Genomic DNA, 14,376 nt, shown 5'->3' with positions numbered 1-14,376 from the left:
ATTAAGTAAAGAAGGCAGGATAAAACTTATTTTTATATTTAAAAGTTCTAATTTAATTTATGCACAGAACAATTAAAAATGATAATAATCAAAAATATGTGCAAAAAAAAACCTTTTGAGTTTGAGAAAGAAAGAGCTACACGTTGCCGAGTGAGTGTTTTTGCCTAGAATTTTCACTCATGAATTACATGAAATTATAGTAACTTTAAACATAAAGAGTAAATCCACTCACGAGTAGGCATAGGCTATGAAACTTAAAAAGTTGAAGCCTGAGTAGGTCATGATAAGCGGTGTTGCATAAGCCGTAGCTAGATTTCAGAGTCACTTGGAAGTTAGGTAATTAAAAAAAACATATTGCTGACCCCTGGATTAGGTGCATTTTACGGTTCCCATTTATTGCACATTTAGTCAGTGATTTGCTGCTATGAGAGGCGTCGGAAAACTTAAGACTACATAGCTGCTGTGGGGGGTTGCACTGGCTGCAAACAGCAACAGACCGAAAAAAATCCAAGGATATTTATTTATTTATTTATTTTCATAATACATAGATACATTCAATATACATATTCATTTCATATGCACATTTATTATACGTATTACGGCTCTTTAGGCATGGCCTGTGTTGAGCCGAATACTAACATGGTAATACAAAGTTTATATATAGTTTTTTAAAATTTTTAATATTTATATATTTTTTTTAATGACTAGATTATAAACATAACATACAGGAGATACAAAAATAATTTATGTTTTAAGGTTTTTCAATGTGATAATTACACCTGGACTTTAATTAATTCACTTTCCACCTTGTCCCTTCCAATGTTAAGTAACCATCGACGGACACTGTTCTTAAAGACCTGATCACTCCTGGAAATCTTAATGGTTTTAATATGGAAGAGGCTTATACTCAGCAGTAGAAGACAGAAGGCAAAGAAGAAAAAGTGATGCTCTCTGACATTCTGTTTCCATGCTCATTCCAGTATTCCCTCCGTTGTCATCGTCCCACCTCACGATACCTTCCATCTTACACATGTTCCGGATATCAATATTTCTTACATGGTCTCACAATGTGTTTCTGACTATAGATTGCCAAAGATATAATTTGAGTAGTGTGGTAGACAATTATGTGTAGAATGGTGAATGTTAGATAATGTATGAAGTGATCTCCTAAGCCAAGCCCTGTAAATACTCAGACTTCTATATTCTTCTTCATCTATGTTGAGATATCAGTATAATTGAAAGCTGTCCCACCGCATGCCCAGATCTGATACAGAAGCATCTAGGCTTCCTGACAGATCTGCTCTTGCAAAGCAATTTTTTTTTTTGGAACTAAGTTGCGAAATTTATTGAAAATGTGAAACAATATAAAATTGTATCCCGATTTTACTGTGAATTTACATTTAAAATCGATGAATTTACATTAGATATCAGTATTAGCATATGGAGTAGTTAGGAAAGCTCTTATAACCTACAAACTAAGCAACTCACTCTGGCAAACGTTTTCCACTTCTCTTCCAGTAGCCTCTGGATGATGCCACCGTCCAACATGTCCAAATGTTCCTCCTTTGTTCCGTTCAGGATAATAAACAGGGCCGAGTTCCAATCTGGAATATTGGAACAATTTCACTATTATTACTTTCAAATTTCACTCACCCATGATCACAGATGTACATATAATCACGGGCATTTCTAACCAGCAAAGACAACTTAATTCTAAACTTACCTAACCTAATATAATCTAATCGGAAAAGACAACTGAAGTCCATCCTAACCTAACTAGCGAACACAATAAAGTCAATTTGTCCAATTGGAACACTTGCTTACCGAACATTTTTGTGCAAATTTTGGCAAAAATTTTCCTTTTTATTATGTTTGTAAAAAATCAACATATTTTTCTGAAATATTTACTGATTTTAGTATTTCTTTCAGATGTTGATGGAGAACATATTAAACTAGAAAGAAAAAATACTATTTTGTTATTTAAATATAATCACATTAATAAAAATCACATTTTCATAGTTGGTACAATAAATTAGTCCGCTTCCGTGGTGTAATGGTCAGCGTGTTTAGCTACCGTGCTGGAGGTCCCGGGTTCGATTCCCAGGGGGGGTGAAAATAAATATTAGTGATTTTACACTGTAATATTTATTTAATATTACCCTGGACTGGTTCATGAAGCGCAAGAGCGATCACCTTGCCTTCATGTAAGTAATGATCAAGATAACACTGCGTCGATTTGATGCAGTGCCCTATGCACCGTTGGGTGCAGATAAGGGTTATAAGTAAGTAAGTATGTACAATAAATGGATGTCTATTTTTCACAAAAATTAGTTGAATTTGTTAATTTGTGAATATTATTGAGAAATCAGAACCTTAGAAACAATAAAATGTAACAATAACCTCTTAAATAATTATCCTCCTCTTCTATCTCCGATTCAATCAAGTTAGTTTTCACATGATAAATATTCATTCAAACCCTTATCCGCACCCCAATGGTGCATAGGGCGCTGCATCATACAAACGCAGAGTTATCTTGATCGTTAACACATGAAGGAAAGGTGATCAGCCCTCCGCTTGAGTTACCAGTCCAGGGTAATACGGAATAAATATAAGAGTGAAAAAATCACTTATATTTATTTGACCCCCCTAGGAATCGAACCCGGGACCTCCAGAATGGTAGCCGAGCGTGCTGACCATTACACTATGGAGGCGGACATTTTATTTCTAGTCACCCCAAAAGTCATGGTAGCCAAAGGGTTACGTGAATTTATTTTCCCATAATGTTATTGCAGCAAATGAGCAATGTTATATATACATTTTGGTGACCATTACGCTACGGAGGCGGACATGACAATTATAATAGAGACTCACTGGTCCTGCCGTCGGGGAGTAGCGTGTCCAGGGCGTTGAGCGGGTAGGCAGAGCAGGTGATGTTGGAGTAGCGCCAAAACTCCTTGGCGGAGAGCTCCAGCATCTCCTTGAAGACCTCGGCGCGCCCGAGCTTGCAGGCCAGCGTGAGCGGGGTGAGCCCCTGCAGGTTGGAGCGCCCGTTGCTGGCGGGCAGCTTCGGGTGGCGGAGCGCGTACCCAAACATGTCCTGCCCAAACGGAAACGCACATCTCTCACCACAATGTATCTAGGTATGTCCACATCTCAATGTAGAGAAGAATAGGGAAATCTGGGTGTTTAGAGAGCTTACAACTTGTTATACGCTGGTTCAAAAGATATACACTTTATATATATACACTTTATATTATAATATTGGACATTTCATTTAGAATTTAACAGTCAACATTATACCAAACTTCAGAAACCCTGTATGGTATAATGATTTTTTATCGATTGTTATGGATTGTTGCGCGGTATAATGGATAATCCTGAAATTATCCGGAGCATCAGTCTGTATGTTCTCGATAGTTACCTAAGACAGCGTCGGCATAGATTATTTCACATTCCTATATACAGGACCGACCTGCCGATAGTTATGCCTGTAGGAAGAGCTACCGCTATGCTGAACAATATCATGCATGTGTCTGTGGGGGTATTCAGAAGCGGGATTCTTCTACATCTTTAACAAGAGTATTCATCGCTTATTTTCGAATTTTCGTTAGTGTTTACACTTTAAATTTTAGTTTGAAATGTACTCGTATATGTTAATTGTAGATAAATAAATAAAATTTAATTGAATTGAAAATTGAACGATATCTGGTCAAATCCGCTTCAGTATCCTGGACCTGATAATAGAGGAAACGATCGAGGGAACAAATGCAGAGGACTCCCAAGACGCAAATATCTTTGCGACTTATACGAAGACATGGGCTGTTCAACGTATGAGGAGCTGAAGAACTCCAGATCCAGGGATGGAGGTGTCATCCACAGGATTGAGACCACAGAAAAAGTAAGATGGATGTCGGTCGGTACCAGCTTGTCGCAGACGACCACCATGTGCAGGATCATGTTGCCGAAGGAGTCAGGCAGGTCGGGGTCGGCGCCCGAGTCCAGCAACAGGTTGTACACCGACTCGTTGGCGCAGCAGGCCGCCCACGCCAGCGGGTATTCGCCCAGGTAGGCCAGCCCCTCGTAGTCCGTGCCGCGCGACGGCCGCCCCCGCTGCTGGTCGCGCGGCAGGAAAAAGCTCCCTGCAACACACCCGGGAACATTATTATAGCGTATTGCTATTTTTTGTGTTTTTGGGCATATGTTGCCGTGTTTAGTGATCACGTTTTTAGTATAATGAGGGTATGCCAGAATAATTCAAAGAATATTTTTACTCACAGTTAGTTGTTTTATTTATATAAGTGCGTACACTGAAATCAGGATAATTACAAAAATACTTAATACTATAAATTTATGAATTAAAGAAGCAAAATGAAAATCTAAATAAAAACGTCCGCTGCTATCAACAATGTAGGTGACTCTCGCCGCCTTTGCCATCGGCTCGCCTCGGCGTTGGTTCCACTCTGAAATCTCCGTTAGAATTTGTCTTGTTTCGTGTCCGTCAGCGTTGCCAACTCGACGGTGTAGCTAGATCGCCTACATTATTTTGTAACATGGCAATATTGATTTCAAGGAGTGGGGAATGATGTCAGCCAATGGATACCCGCCATGTTGCATGGAGCACGTGTACTGGAAAACAACCGTTGGCAACCCGCACTTCTTCCCTGGATCGAGACCAATGCAGATCTTACATAAAATCATATTGCGCTGGTGTTGTGAAATAAACCTTGTGTTATAAACCTCAAGTACTTTTACTAACAAACACGACGGCTGTTACAATTGATTTATTTAAACTTCATGATCAGAAAATAAATAAGTACATTGGCGGGCTTATTGCTAAAAAGCAATATCTCCCAACCAACCAAAAACAGACTAGTGATATTGATCAAAACGTTTGATACTGTATATAGCTGTTTGCAATCAGAGGGTACATAGTACTTGAACATTTAAAAAAACAAATTTTAAATTGATGATAATAAGAAAGGCAAAGGAAAAAGAGAGTTTAGGGAAAAACTAAGGGAGGAGGATTGAGGGACAGTTAGAATTCTAATAATAAATCGTAACATCTCAAACGTTTCTGAAAAGTTATTAGAGAAGGTGCATTTGTTTACAAGGAGAGGCAATACATTCCATAGTCTGGCCGCTTGGACAGAGAAGGAGTTACTGAAGAATGATGTGTTATGGCGAGAAATTTATACTTGTATTTATATTATATTGTGTTATGCAAAAGAATTAAAAATAAAAAATTAAATTCAAATGAAATTGCTAAATAAATTCATTAAAAGATTTCTTTTCAATCGGTCTGTTTGGTGTTTGTGATGTGTCTTTTCACATTTACCTTCCCTATCCTTACTATCCTACCCGCAGACAAACCTTTAAAATATTTTGTCCTTTGCTCCACATATTGTTGTAATAGATACGAGTGACAAAAATATAAGCTTGGAATTTAAATAGATTTATGTATAAATTTTAAATCAAACACAGATTTTTTGAGTCTACAAAGTTGTATTTTATTAACAAAAAACACATAAAAAATTATATTGTGACAATTGTTTCGCCTTGTTAGGGCATTATCAAACGAATGTGAAGATCGAATGGACTACGGTCTTTATGTAGCTATACAATTGACAGTTTTAACATGTGCATCAATAATTTATGGGAGACAACAGTCGCTACTGGGGGATGTAGGTATGTACCCTTATATTTGTTTTCTGGGAAAGGAAGAATTTATTGACATGGCCATATTTTAGAGATTTTAATACAATTTTTGGTAATATTATTTTTAAGAATTTTTATATGTAGATGTAATTATAATTTTTTATGTGTTTTTTGTTAATAAAATACAACTTAGTAGACTCAAAAAATCTGTGTTTGATTTAAAATTAATACATAAATTAAAATGGAGCTCTACAAATTAAACACCAAGTCAATAAATAATTTAAATAGATAATACTAATGATGAAAAAAGTGTTGAATAACATCCGACATGGGACCTAAGAGGAAAAAATCGATGTCGAATGAGATTCGATATTGGACCAGTAAGGGTTAAATCAGTCTCTTCAATAAACGATTTGCAAACAAGGATTTGAACACACCAAAAATGTTGCGATATATCTTGAATTTCAACCAAGATTTTTTTTTAAATTGTCTATAAATATGCAATTCGAATGTAATTGCCAACTGCTGTAGATTATGACATGTATTTCTTTACTTACCGATAGCTTTCTGGTTTACATTGGCTCCGGCTTCCACCAGGTCTTGCACCAGCTCATTGTTGAAGTAAGCTATTGCTAGATGCAGGGCACTGGCTCCTACAAACACATACATATTTGGGTACATTTCGACACTTAACATACCATATAAACTATTTGTAGAGGAAGACCGAGAAAAACATGGCACAATCAGGTATGCCAAATACTTGAAAGTTTTTTTTTTTTTTTAGATGGGAATTGCATTTATTATTTACCTTGCTTATTATGTACAAGGTTTATAGATCATTTAGTGGATTTTTGTTTCTTCTAGCTAATTAAATATGTTTTTATTTGAATCTGTGTTGGGAACAGGAGGGGTCATCTAGTGTGGGTCAAATAGGAACTTCTCTGCATTTGCTTATTGCTGGGAGGAAACCACGTAAAACTCCTCAGGAGAAGGCGGACTGTTGACTGAAATACTTGAAAGTGGTCAGGTTAGGAGTCGTAACAATCGGCGGGTATGCATGAGGAGATGCATGAACGTGGAAGAGGCGAAGAATGTTTGCAAGGACAGAGTGGTGTGGCGCTCTATTCTCTCTGCCTACCCCTGCGGAGAAGCGGCGTGATGGTTAGTTAGTTATAAATACTTAAATTTTATACTATTTTTTGTTTGAAAACAGTGTTTCGTATGTTGTGATACAATGCAATGTGAGGAGAATGCACCTATCCAGACAGACTCCCCCACATTGCACTGCACAAGGTAGAAGACTCCCGGGCAGACCACCAAAGATATGGATTGACATCTAGAAATCGACATTGTGGGAAACTAATCCCTCTTATTAACAGTCCACAAGGTATACACCAAGAAGACGAAAAAGAAGACTTCATACAATTTATGATCAAGATAAAACTGCTCTATACAGTTACGGACCCTTTGCATTATTTGGTGGAGATGAGGGATATAAAAAGTTTACACCCAATGGTGCATAAGGCGCCGCATCCCATGGATACGGTGTGAACCTGATTGATAATAAAATAAAACCCTTATCCGCACCCCAATGGTGCATAGGGCACTGCGTTATATAAACGCAGTGTTATCTTGATCGTTTACACATGAAGGAAAGGTGATCAGCCCTCCGCTTTAGGTACCAGTCCAGGGTAATCTTGAATAAATATGACAGTGAAAAAATCACTTATATTTATTTTACCCCCCTTGGGAATCGAACCCGGGACCTCCAGAACGGTAGCCGAGCGTGCTGACCATTACACTACGGAGGCGGATAGATAATTATATACATCCATATTTTAATCTTCTTCTTCCGTCTTACAAGATCTATGGATCCTCGGAGGCAACTATAATGTTATATCCTCTACTCTAATTTTCCTTCCCGCATTTTGTAGCATACCCTTACCCTTTTATTCCCATCCTCACACACACCCACCCTCTCTTCACTTTCTCTCTTAATATACATACAGCAGTATTCATAACATTGGCTTTTATAATTGTCAATCTATCTAATTTTCATATTTTTTTAGGTACAAGCTGTATAATTCCCAAACAAATGTTATATGATTACCCAGGTACTCCTCACCCTCGACCACGTCCAGGGCGAGGCGCGGGAAGCACTTGAGCAGCGTGCGCGCGAGACGCGTGTGCACGCGCGTGTCGCAGATGATGAGCACGTGCAGCAGCGACTCCCCGAGCGCGCCGCGGTGCCGCATCTGCCAGCAGGCCGGGTGGTCGTGCCAGCGCGACAGCGGGTCGTGCCGCGACAGCGAGGCCTCAATCGGCAGCACCACCTGCGCAGACACAGACAGCGTGCGAGAGTCGGGAATAGTGTAGAGACAGGTGAGTCCACCGGAAGGTCTTAATTTTTTTTATTAGATTGAAATAGTATTTATTATTTGCATTGCTTATTATGTAGAAGATTTATAGATCATTAAGTGGGTTTTTGTTTCTTCTTACTAAATAAATATGTGTTTATTTAAATGTGTTGGGAACAAAATAATAAAAATAGTAATAAACCCTTATCCGCACCCAAATGGTGCATAGGGCACTGCGTCATATAACGCAGTGTTATCTTGATCGTTTTTACACATGAAGGAAAGGTGATCAGCCCTCCGCTTCAGGTACCAGTCCAGGGTAATATTGAATAAATATTACAGTGGAAAATCACTTATATTTATTTGAACCCCCCTGGGAATCGAACCCGGGACCTACAGAACGGTAGCCGAGCGTGCTGACCATTACACTACGGAGGCAGACTGTGTTAGGAACAGGGGGGATAATCTAGTGGGTAGGTAGATAGTTGAGTTGGCTAGTTACCTAGCTAGTTAGCTAGCTAGTTAGTTAGCTAGTTAGTTAGCTAGTTAGTTAGCTAGTTGGGTAGTTGGCTAGCTAGCTAGTTACTTAGTTGGCTAGTTAGTTAGTATACCTGTTTGTGGTCCCTAAATTTCCACCTCAAGTACTCGGCCCTGTTGATGATCTGCCCCTTCCCCTCCGCGTACATCAGGATCCCAAACTGTTCCCTTATCAGCTTCTCCACCTCGGCCTGTCCCCCCATATTGTAAGCCTCAATCAACTCCCCGCCTGGAACGGTAAATTGGAAAAATACATATTAATAACACTCTCCTTATCACTCATCACTCACTCGCAATCACAAATTGTCCACAATGATAACAAGAATATGGTATTATCATACCACCGAGCTAACTCTAGATTACTAAACTATCCTACAAGTGACGGTGTTACTAAACATTCGTAAAAAATATGATGAGTAAATAAGACGATTGAAATCTTTTATTCTTTTAGTAGTTATAGTAACATTCTTTAGGTTGAAGAGATCATGTAATAAGAGATTGAACCCATTTGCTAACTTTTTAAAACATAACGCAGTTTGTAAGTGGACTTCTCATATATACAAGTTCCAGAATTTAATGCAATATGGATGATCAAATTATTGAACATTCATATTGCATTAAATTCTGGAACTTGCATATATGAGTAGTCCAATTGTAAACCATGTTTTGTTAAAAAAAATTACCCAATGCCTATTAAGGCAGAATAGGGAACATTACACAAGCGTATAAAATGATTGCCACTCAATACAATTCATCCAATTATATAGGTACGGATATATATTACTGCGACACATGGTGCCTATCTGAAAAATATAAAAATAGGCTGAATGAGTTCGAGATGTGGACTTATAGAACAGTGCTCCGCAACCGGTGTGCCGCGAGCCGGATACAGGTGTGCCGCGATTAAATCAATGTATTTGACATTTTATAATTATTCATTATGTATATCGTAGTCATACAGGAGAAAATGACCAAGTGCATTGTTTTACAAAAACGTGAACATTGATTATTTGATATCTTACTAGCTTAATATTGCCTGGAAAAATCCCAAAGGTTTTTAAACTTGGAAGTATAATATATTGACTAGTTAAAAATGACTAACTGCATTGGTGTTTATTTTCTTGCCAAGCAATAGTAACTTAAATGGCCCTCCTGAACATTTTACATTTTGGTAGTTGGTCACTTTCTCCTGTACGACTACGATATACACAATGACAAATTAATTTTAATGGTTTGTCTATTTTTTGAAATGTAAGAAATAATAATTATTATAACAAAGTAGTTTTCTCAATGGTCTATATTTTTTCCGTATATATTTTAGCTTTTGTTGTGCCACGAAATTCTAGGAAGTATTTTGGTGTGTCGTAGGTGGGAAAAGGTTGCGGAGCACTGCTATAGAAGAATGCTCGGAACATCCTGGAGAGACCACATCTCCAACGAGGTACTACGATTAATCGAAGAAAGAAGGCACCTACTCGCGACTATCTCCAAGAGACTCGCCAAATGGATCGGTCATATGTGACAGGAGGGTTTCCTGCACATAATAATAGAGGGGACGATCAAGGGAATAAATGCCAGAGGACACCCACGCCGCTAATACTTAAGCAACTTATACGAAGACATGGGCTCCTCAACGTATGAAAGCTGAAGAGGGTTTCGGAAAATAGACTAGAATGGCGAAGGAGATGCTATCTGTTGCAGCAGACCAATCCACAGGATGGAGACCAGAGCAGAAGATATATGATCATTGAAAATATCGTTAAGTTTAACGAATGTGGCCACATTCGCTTTGAGTTTTCCAACACTCTACTCACCCTTCTTGTAGTTGGCCAACCTGTAGAGCAGGCACTGGTCCTCGTTAGAGGCCTGGCTGATGACGCGGTCCAGTACGGAACCGTCCGCCTGCACGGCGCTGGCCCCCTTGCACGGCCCGCAGCCCATGCCGCGCCATGCGCCGTCACGCCCCGCCCATTTCGCCCTGGCAACCAGGGCAGACCATAACACAACAATAAGAGATACGGCTAAATACATTTTGCTCACTCCTTTCAAGAACGTCATAAATAAAAATTCGTCAATTTTCACTTGTTCATGTTTTCGGAATGCCCAGAAAATGTACTTTATCCCAGCAAAAGTGGCATATTTTTAACTTAATATTTACCCGCTACAGGGAAGAAAGTGTTGTTTTTGCATTTTGAAGAAAAGGTATTGTTTAATTATTTTTTGAAATATACTAAATATTTTTCAAATGGAGAAATAACATTCAGGTTTTATCTAAAAAGATCTGTTGCAAAGTAAAAAGTTCAATAAGTGGCTTGATATTTATTTTTAATACATTTTTTAATAGATTTATATTATCCACTGACACTTCGTGATGGAATTGCATTTTTAATTTATTATTAGATTAAAACCAATATTTTTAGCTTTTCCACTTTTTTATTTGACCAGCGACCGGGTTTCGTCGTTACCGACATCATCAGACTGGTCCAGTCTGATAATGTCGGTAACGACGAAACCCGGTCGCTGGTCAAATAAAAAAGTGGAAAAGCTAAAAATATTGGTTTTAATCTAATAATAAATTTTTAATACATTGTGTTATATTTTTAAACTTTAAAAACGTTCTCCTGAAAAATCAAGTTTTTTGATTTATGACGTTCTTGAAAGGAGTGAGCGATTTGTGTAATACATCCAGGGTATGAATGAGGAGATGCATGAATGTGGAACGGGAGAGATTCTTTGTAAAGACAGACTGGTGTGGCGTCTATTCTCTTTACCTACCCCTGCGGAGAAGCGGCGTGATAGTAAGTTACACAGACTAACTAATTTATATAGTTTCATTCAAACCCTAATTGGCACCCCAATGGTGCATAGGGCACTGCATCATACAAACGCAGTGTTGTATTGATCGTTAACACATGAAGGAAAAGTGATCAGCCCTCTGCTTCAGGTACCAGTCCAGGGTAATATGGAATAAATATTAGAGTGAATAATCACTTATATTTATTGACCCCCCTGGGAATCGAACCCGGGACCTCCAGAACGGAAGCCGAGCGTGCTGACCATGACACTACGGAGGCGGACAAAATCAAAAATCAATTTATATAGTTAGTTTGGTAATAATAAAATCCAGAGTACTGGCGTCGTCGCCATCTTGTTATGATAAAAAAAATCTGTAAAGTATTTTTTCTGAACTTCGAGTGTTCGATTTTTACGTTTTGGAATATTTCAGTGGGGGAGTTTTCTTTATTTTTGAGTATTCGAGCTTTTTCGTATTTCTTTCTTTATTTCTATATTTTTAGTTATCTTTTAGCACAATATTTTAAAAGTTTGTATTTAAGTATGCAAAATACTACAGTAGCATGTAAGTGCCCTTGAGAATTTTTTTTTTGTAATCAGTAATTATAAAAAATAACTCTTTAGTTATTTTCTCGAACTTTCGAGTGTTCCATTTTTAGGTTTTGGAATATTTCAGTTGAGAAGTTATTCATTTTTGAGTTTTCGAGTTTATGATTTTTTCGTATTCCATTTTTTGATTTCTGATTTTTTGTAGTTGTCATTTTTAGGTATTATAATCCAAAAATTTTGTAAACAGGTTTCTAGGTTTAATGCCCGTATTTATAGCCGGCTCTTGAATTTAAATATAATATATATTGTGCAATAAAACGCATTTGTATTTCTCGATAATTTGACAGTTGGTATTTTCTGGCTATCATTTATATTTTCGTAAAGTTTCACACGATGTTTGCGAACACCATAATTTAGACTAGTTTAGAAATAATAACTAACTAACCATCACGCCGCTTCCCCGCAGGGTTAGGCAGAGAGAATAGAGCGCCACACCACTCTGCCCTTGCAAACATTCTTCGCCTCTTCCACGTTCATGCATCTCCTCATACATACCCGCCGATTGTTACGACTCCTAACCTGACCACTTTCAAGTATTTGGCATACCTGATCGTGCCATGTTTTTCTCGGTCTTCCTCAAAACAAAAATGAACAATTGTCACAATATTCATTTTGTATTTGTTTTTGTTAATAAAATACAACTTGGTAGACCTTAAAAAATCTATGTTTGATTTAAAATTAATACTATACATAAAATAAGTAATTTGTTATTTGTGCTTATGTATAATAAGAGAGAGATAATGGTCAGCATGCTCGGCTACCGTTCTGGAGGTCCCGGGTTCGATTCCCAGGGGGGTTTAATAAATATAAGTGATTATTTCACTCTAATATTTATTCAATATTACACTGGACTGGTACCTGAAGTGGAGGGCTGATCACCTTTTCTTCATGTGTAATCGATCGAGATAACGCTGCGTTTATATGAAGCAGTGCCCTATGCACCATTGGGGTGCGGTAAGGGTTTTATTATTTATTATTATTATTATAAGTAATTTATTATTTGTATTTGCTTATGTTTAATTATGGAAATAAATAAAATAATTAAACATAATTTTTTTGAAATTTTTATAAGGCTATGTCAATATTGAAAACAAGAAAAACCATATATAAAATCGGTGAAACCAATGTTACCAGAACTTTCCTTATTTGGGTGAAGTTTTATTTTTATTTTTTTTCAAATAACGCTCCTTAGATATATCGCTCACTCCTTTTAACAACGTCATATATCAAAAACTTGATTTTTACAGGAGATCGTTTTTAAAGTTTAAAAATATAACAAAATGTATTAAAAATAAATATCAAGCCACTTATTGAACTTTTTACTGTGCAACAGATCTTTTTAGGTAAAACCTGAATGTTTTTTCTCCATTTGAAAAATATTTAGCATATTCAAAAAAATAATTAAACAATACCTTTTCTTCAAAATGCGAAAACAACACTTTCTGCCCTGTAGCGGGAAAATGTTATGTTAAAAATATGCCGCTTTTGCTGGGATACAGTACATTTACTGGGCATTACGAAAACATGCATAACTGAAAATTGACGATTTTTTATATGTGACGTTGTTGAAAGGATTGAGCGATATTTCGTCGATAAAAATCGGATGAAATTCCTTCAAAATAAAATTAGGTACAACGTTTTTTATCTGCATAACGTTTATTATCATTTATCAACAAAAAAACAAACGAATAAAACATATTGCGAAACGTGCAACTTTCGTGTATGTCACAGAAAAAAATTACAAAATTCGTTTTATGGCTCTCGCGAAAATTCCAGGTGTCACTAATTACTCATCACTTACCTTTTATTACAATATGATAATTAAGAACTATCCTCTTCAATTTGTTACTACGATGGTGTGAGTTTATAAAATACACAAAATCCGTATTATTTTTTAATATTTAAACTTTGCAATGCTCAGAAACAGCACAGAAAAAATAAATGCAATCAAATATTTTAAAAAAGAGACGCCATTTTACCGCATTTCCGGAAAACAAACGTCAAACGCAACCGACATTGTAGACTGACTTCAAATTTGAAGGGAATGTTATTACTATTATGTTAATTACGAGAAATTATGTCATTTTTTATGTTTAGTTTTATGTTGAACTCCGTAACTCGGGTATGGTTGAAGACGTCCGCTGTTGTGAATCAAACCCAATATTTCTAGTGTTTTCTAGAATAAAGTATGTTTATTAATCTCCATGGTGCCGAATTGATATTTGGTGTTTATTTGCTCGTCAAATTTCGTCACTGCTGAAGCGTGGTTTCCAAGGGTGTAATATTCACCACTGCATTTATACAGTATCGAACAGATTAATTGAAACAGAACTTTTTTTACAACATTTTGAGTGTATCCAAACACTTGTTCACAAAATCTAGCTTATCTCCAATTACAGGAGTCATTTACATCTTATTTTTTGAC

The 14,376-nt window shown here is 37.0% G+C and overlaps 1 protein-coding gene across 1 annotated transcript in view; it reads right to left on the bottom strand.

The window, feature by feature from the left end:
- The window catches only part of iav (transient receptor potential cation channel subfamily V iav), a 34,611-nt gene extending 20,524 nt beyond the window's left edge, over window positions 1–14,087 (bottom strand). The window contains exons 1-8 of the mRNA XM_088265627.1: window positions 13,753–14,087; window positions 10,364–10,527; window positions 8,624–8,778; window positions 7,766–7,988; window positions 6,213–6,308; window positions 3,922–4,139; window positions 2,872–3,097; window positions 1,489–1,604 (exon numbers count right to left, since the gene is read on the bottom strand). Of these exons, the coding sequence (XP_088121753.1) occupies window positions 1,489–1,604; window positions 2,872–3,097; window positions 3,922–4,139; window positions 6,213–6,308; window positions 7,766–7,988; window positions 8,624–8,778; window positions 10,364–10,490 (1,161 nt within the window). The 5' untranslated portion in view covers window positions 10,491–10,527; window positions 13,753–14,087. The remainder of the gene's footprint in view (window positions 1–1,488; window positions 1,605–2,871; window positions 3,098–3,921; window positions 4,140–6,212; window positions 6,309–7,765; window positions 7,989–8,623; window positions 8,779–10,363; window positions 10,528–13,752) is intronic.
- Window positions 14,088–14,376: the final 289 nt, after the last annotated feature.

This window comes from Brachycentrus maculatus, unplaced genomic scaffold (genome assembly GCF_059751285.1).
Source record: "Brachycentrus maculatus isolate JH-2025_06_01 unplaced genomic scaffold, ASM5975128v1 h1tg000253l, whole genome shotgun sequence".
Lineage (NCBI taxonomy): Eukaryota > Metazoa > Arthropoda > Insecta > Trichoptera > Brachycentridae > Brachycentrus > Brachycentrus maculatus.
Note: the sequence above shows the minus strand (reverse complement) of the source record. Positions and strands in the feature narration are given on the sequence as shown.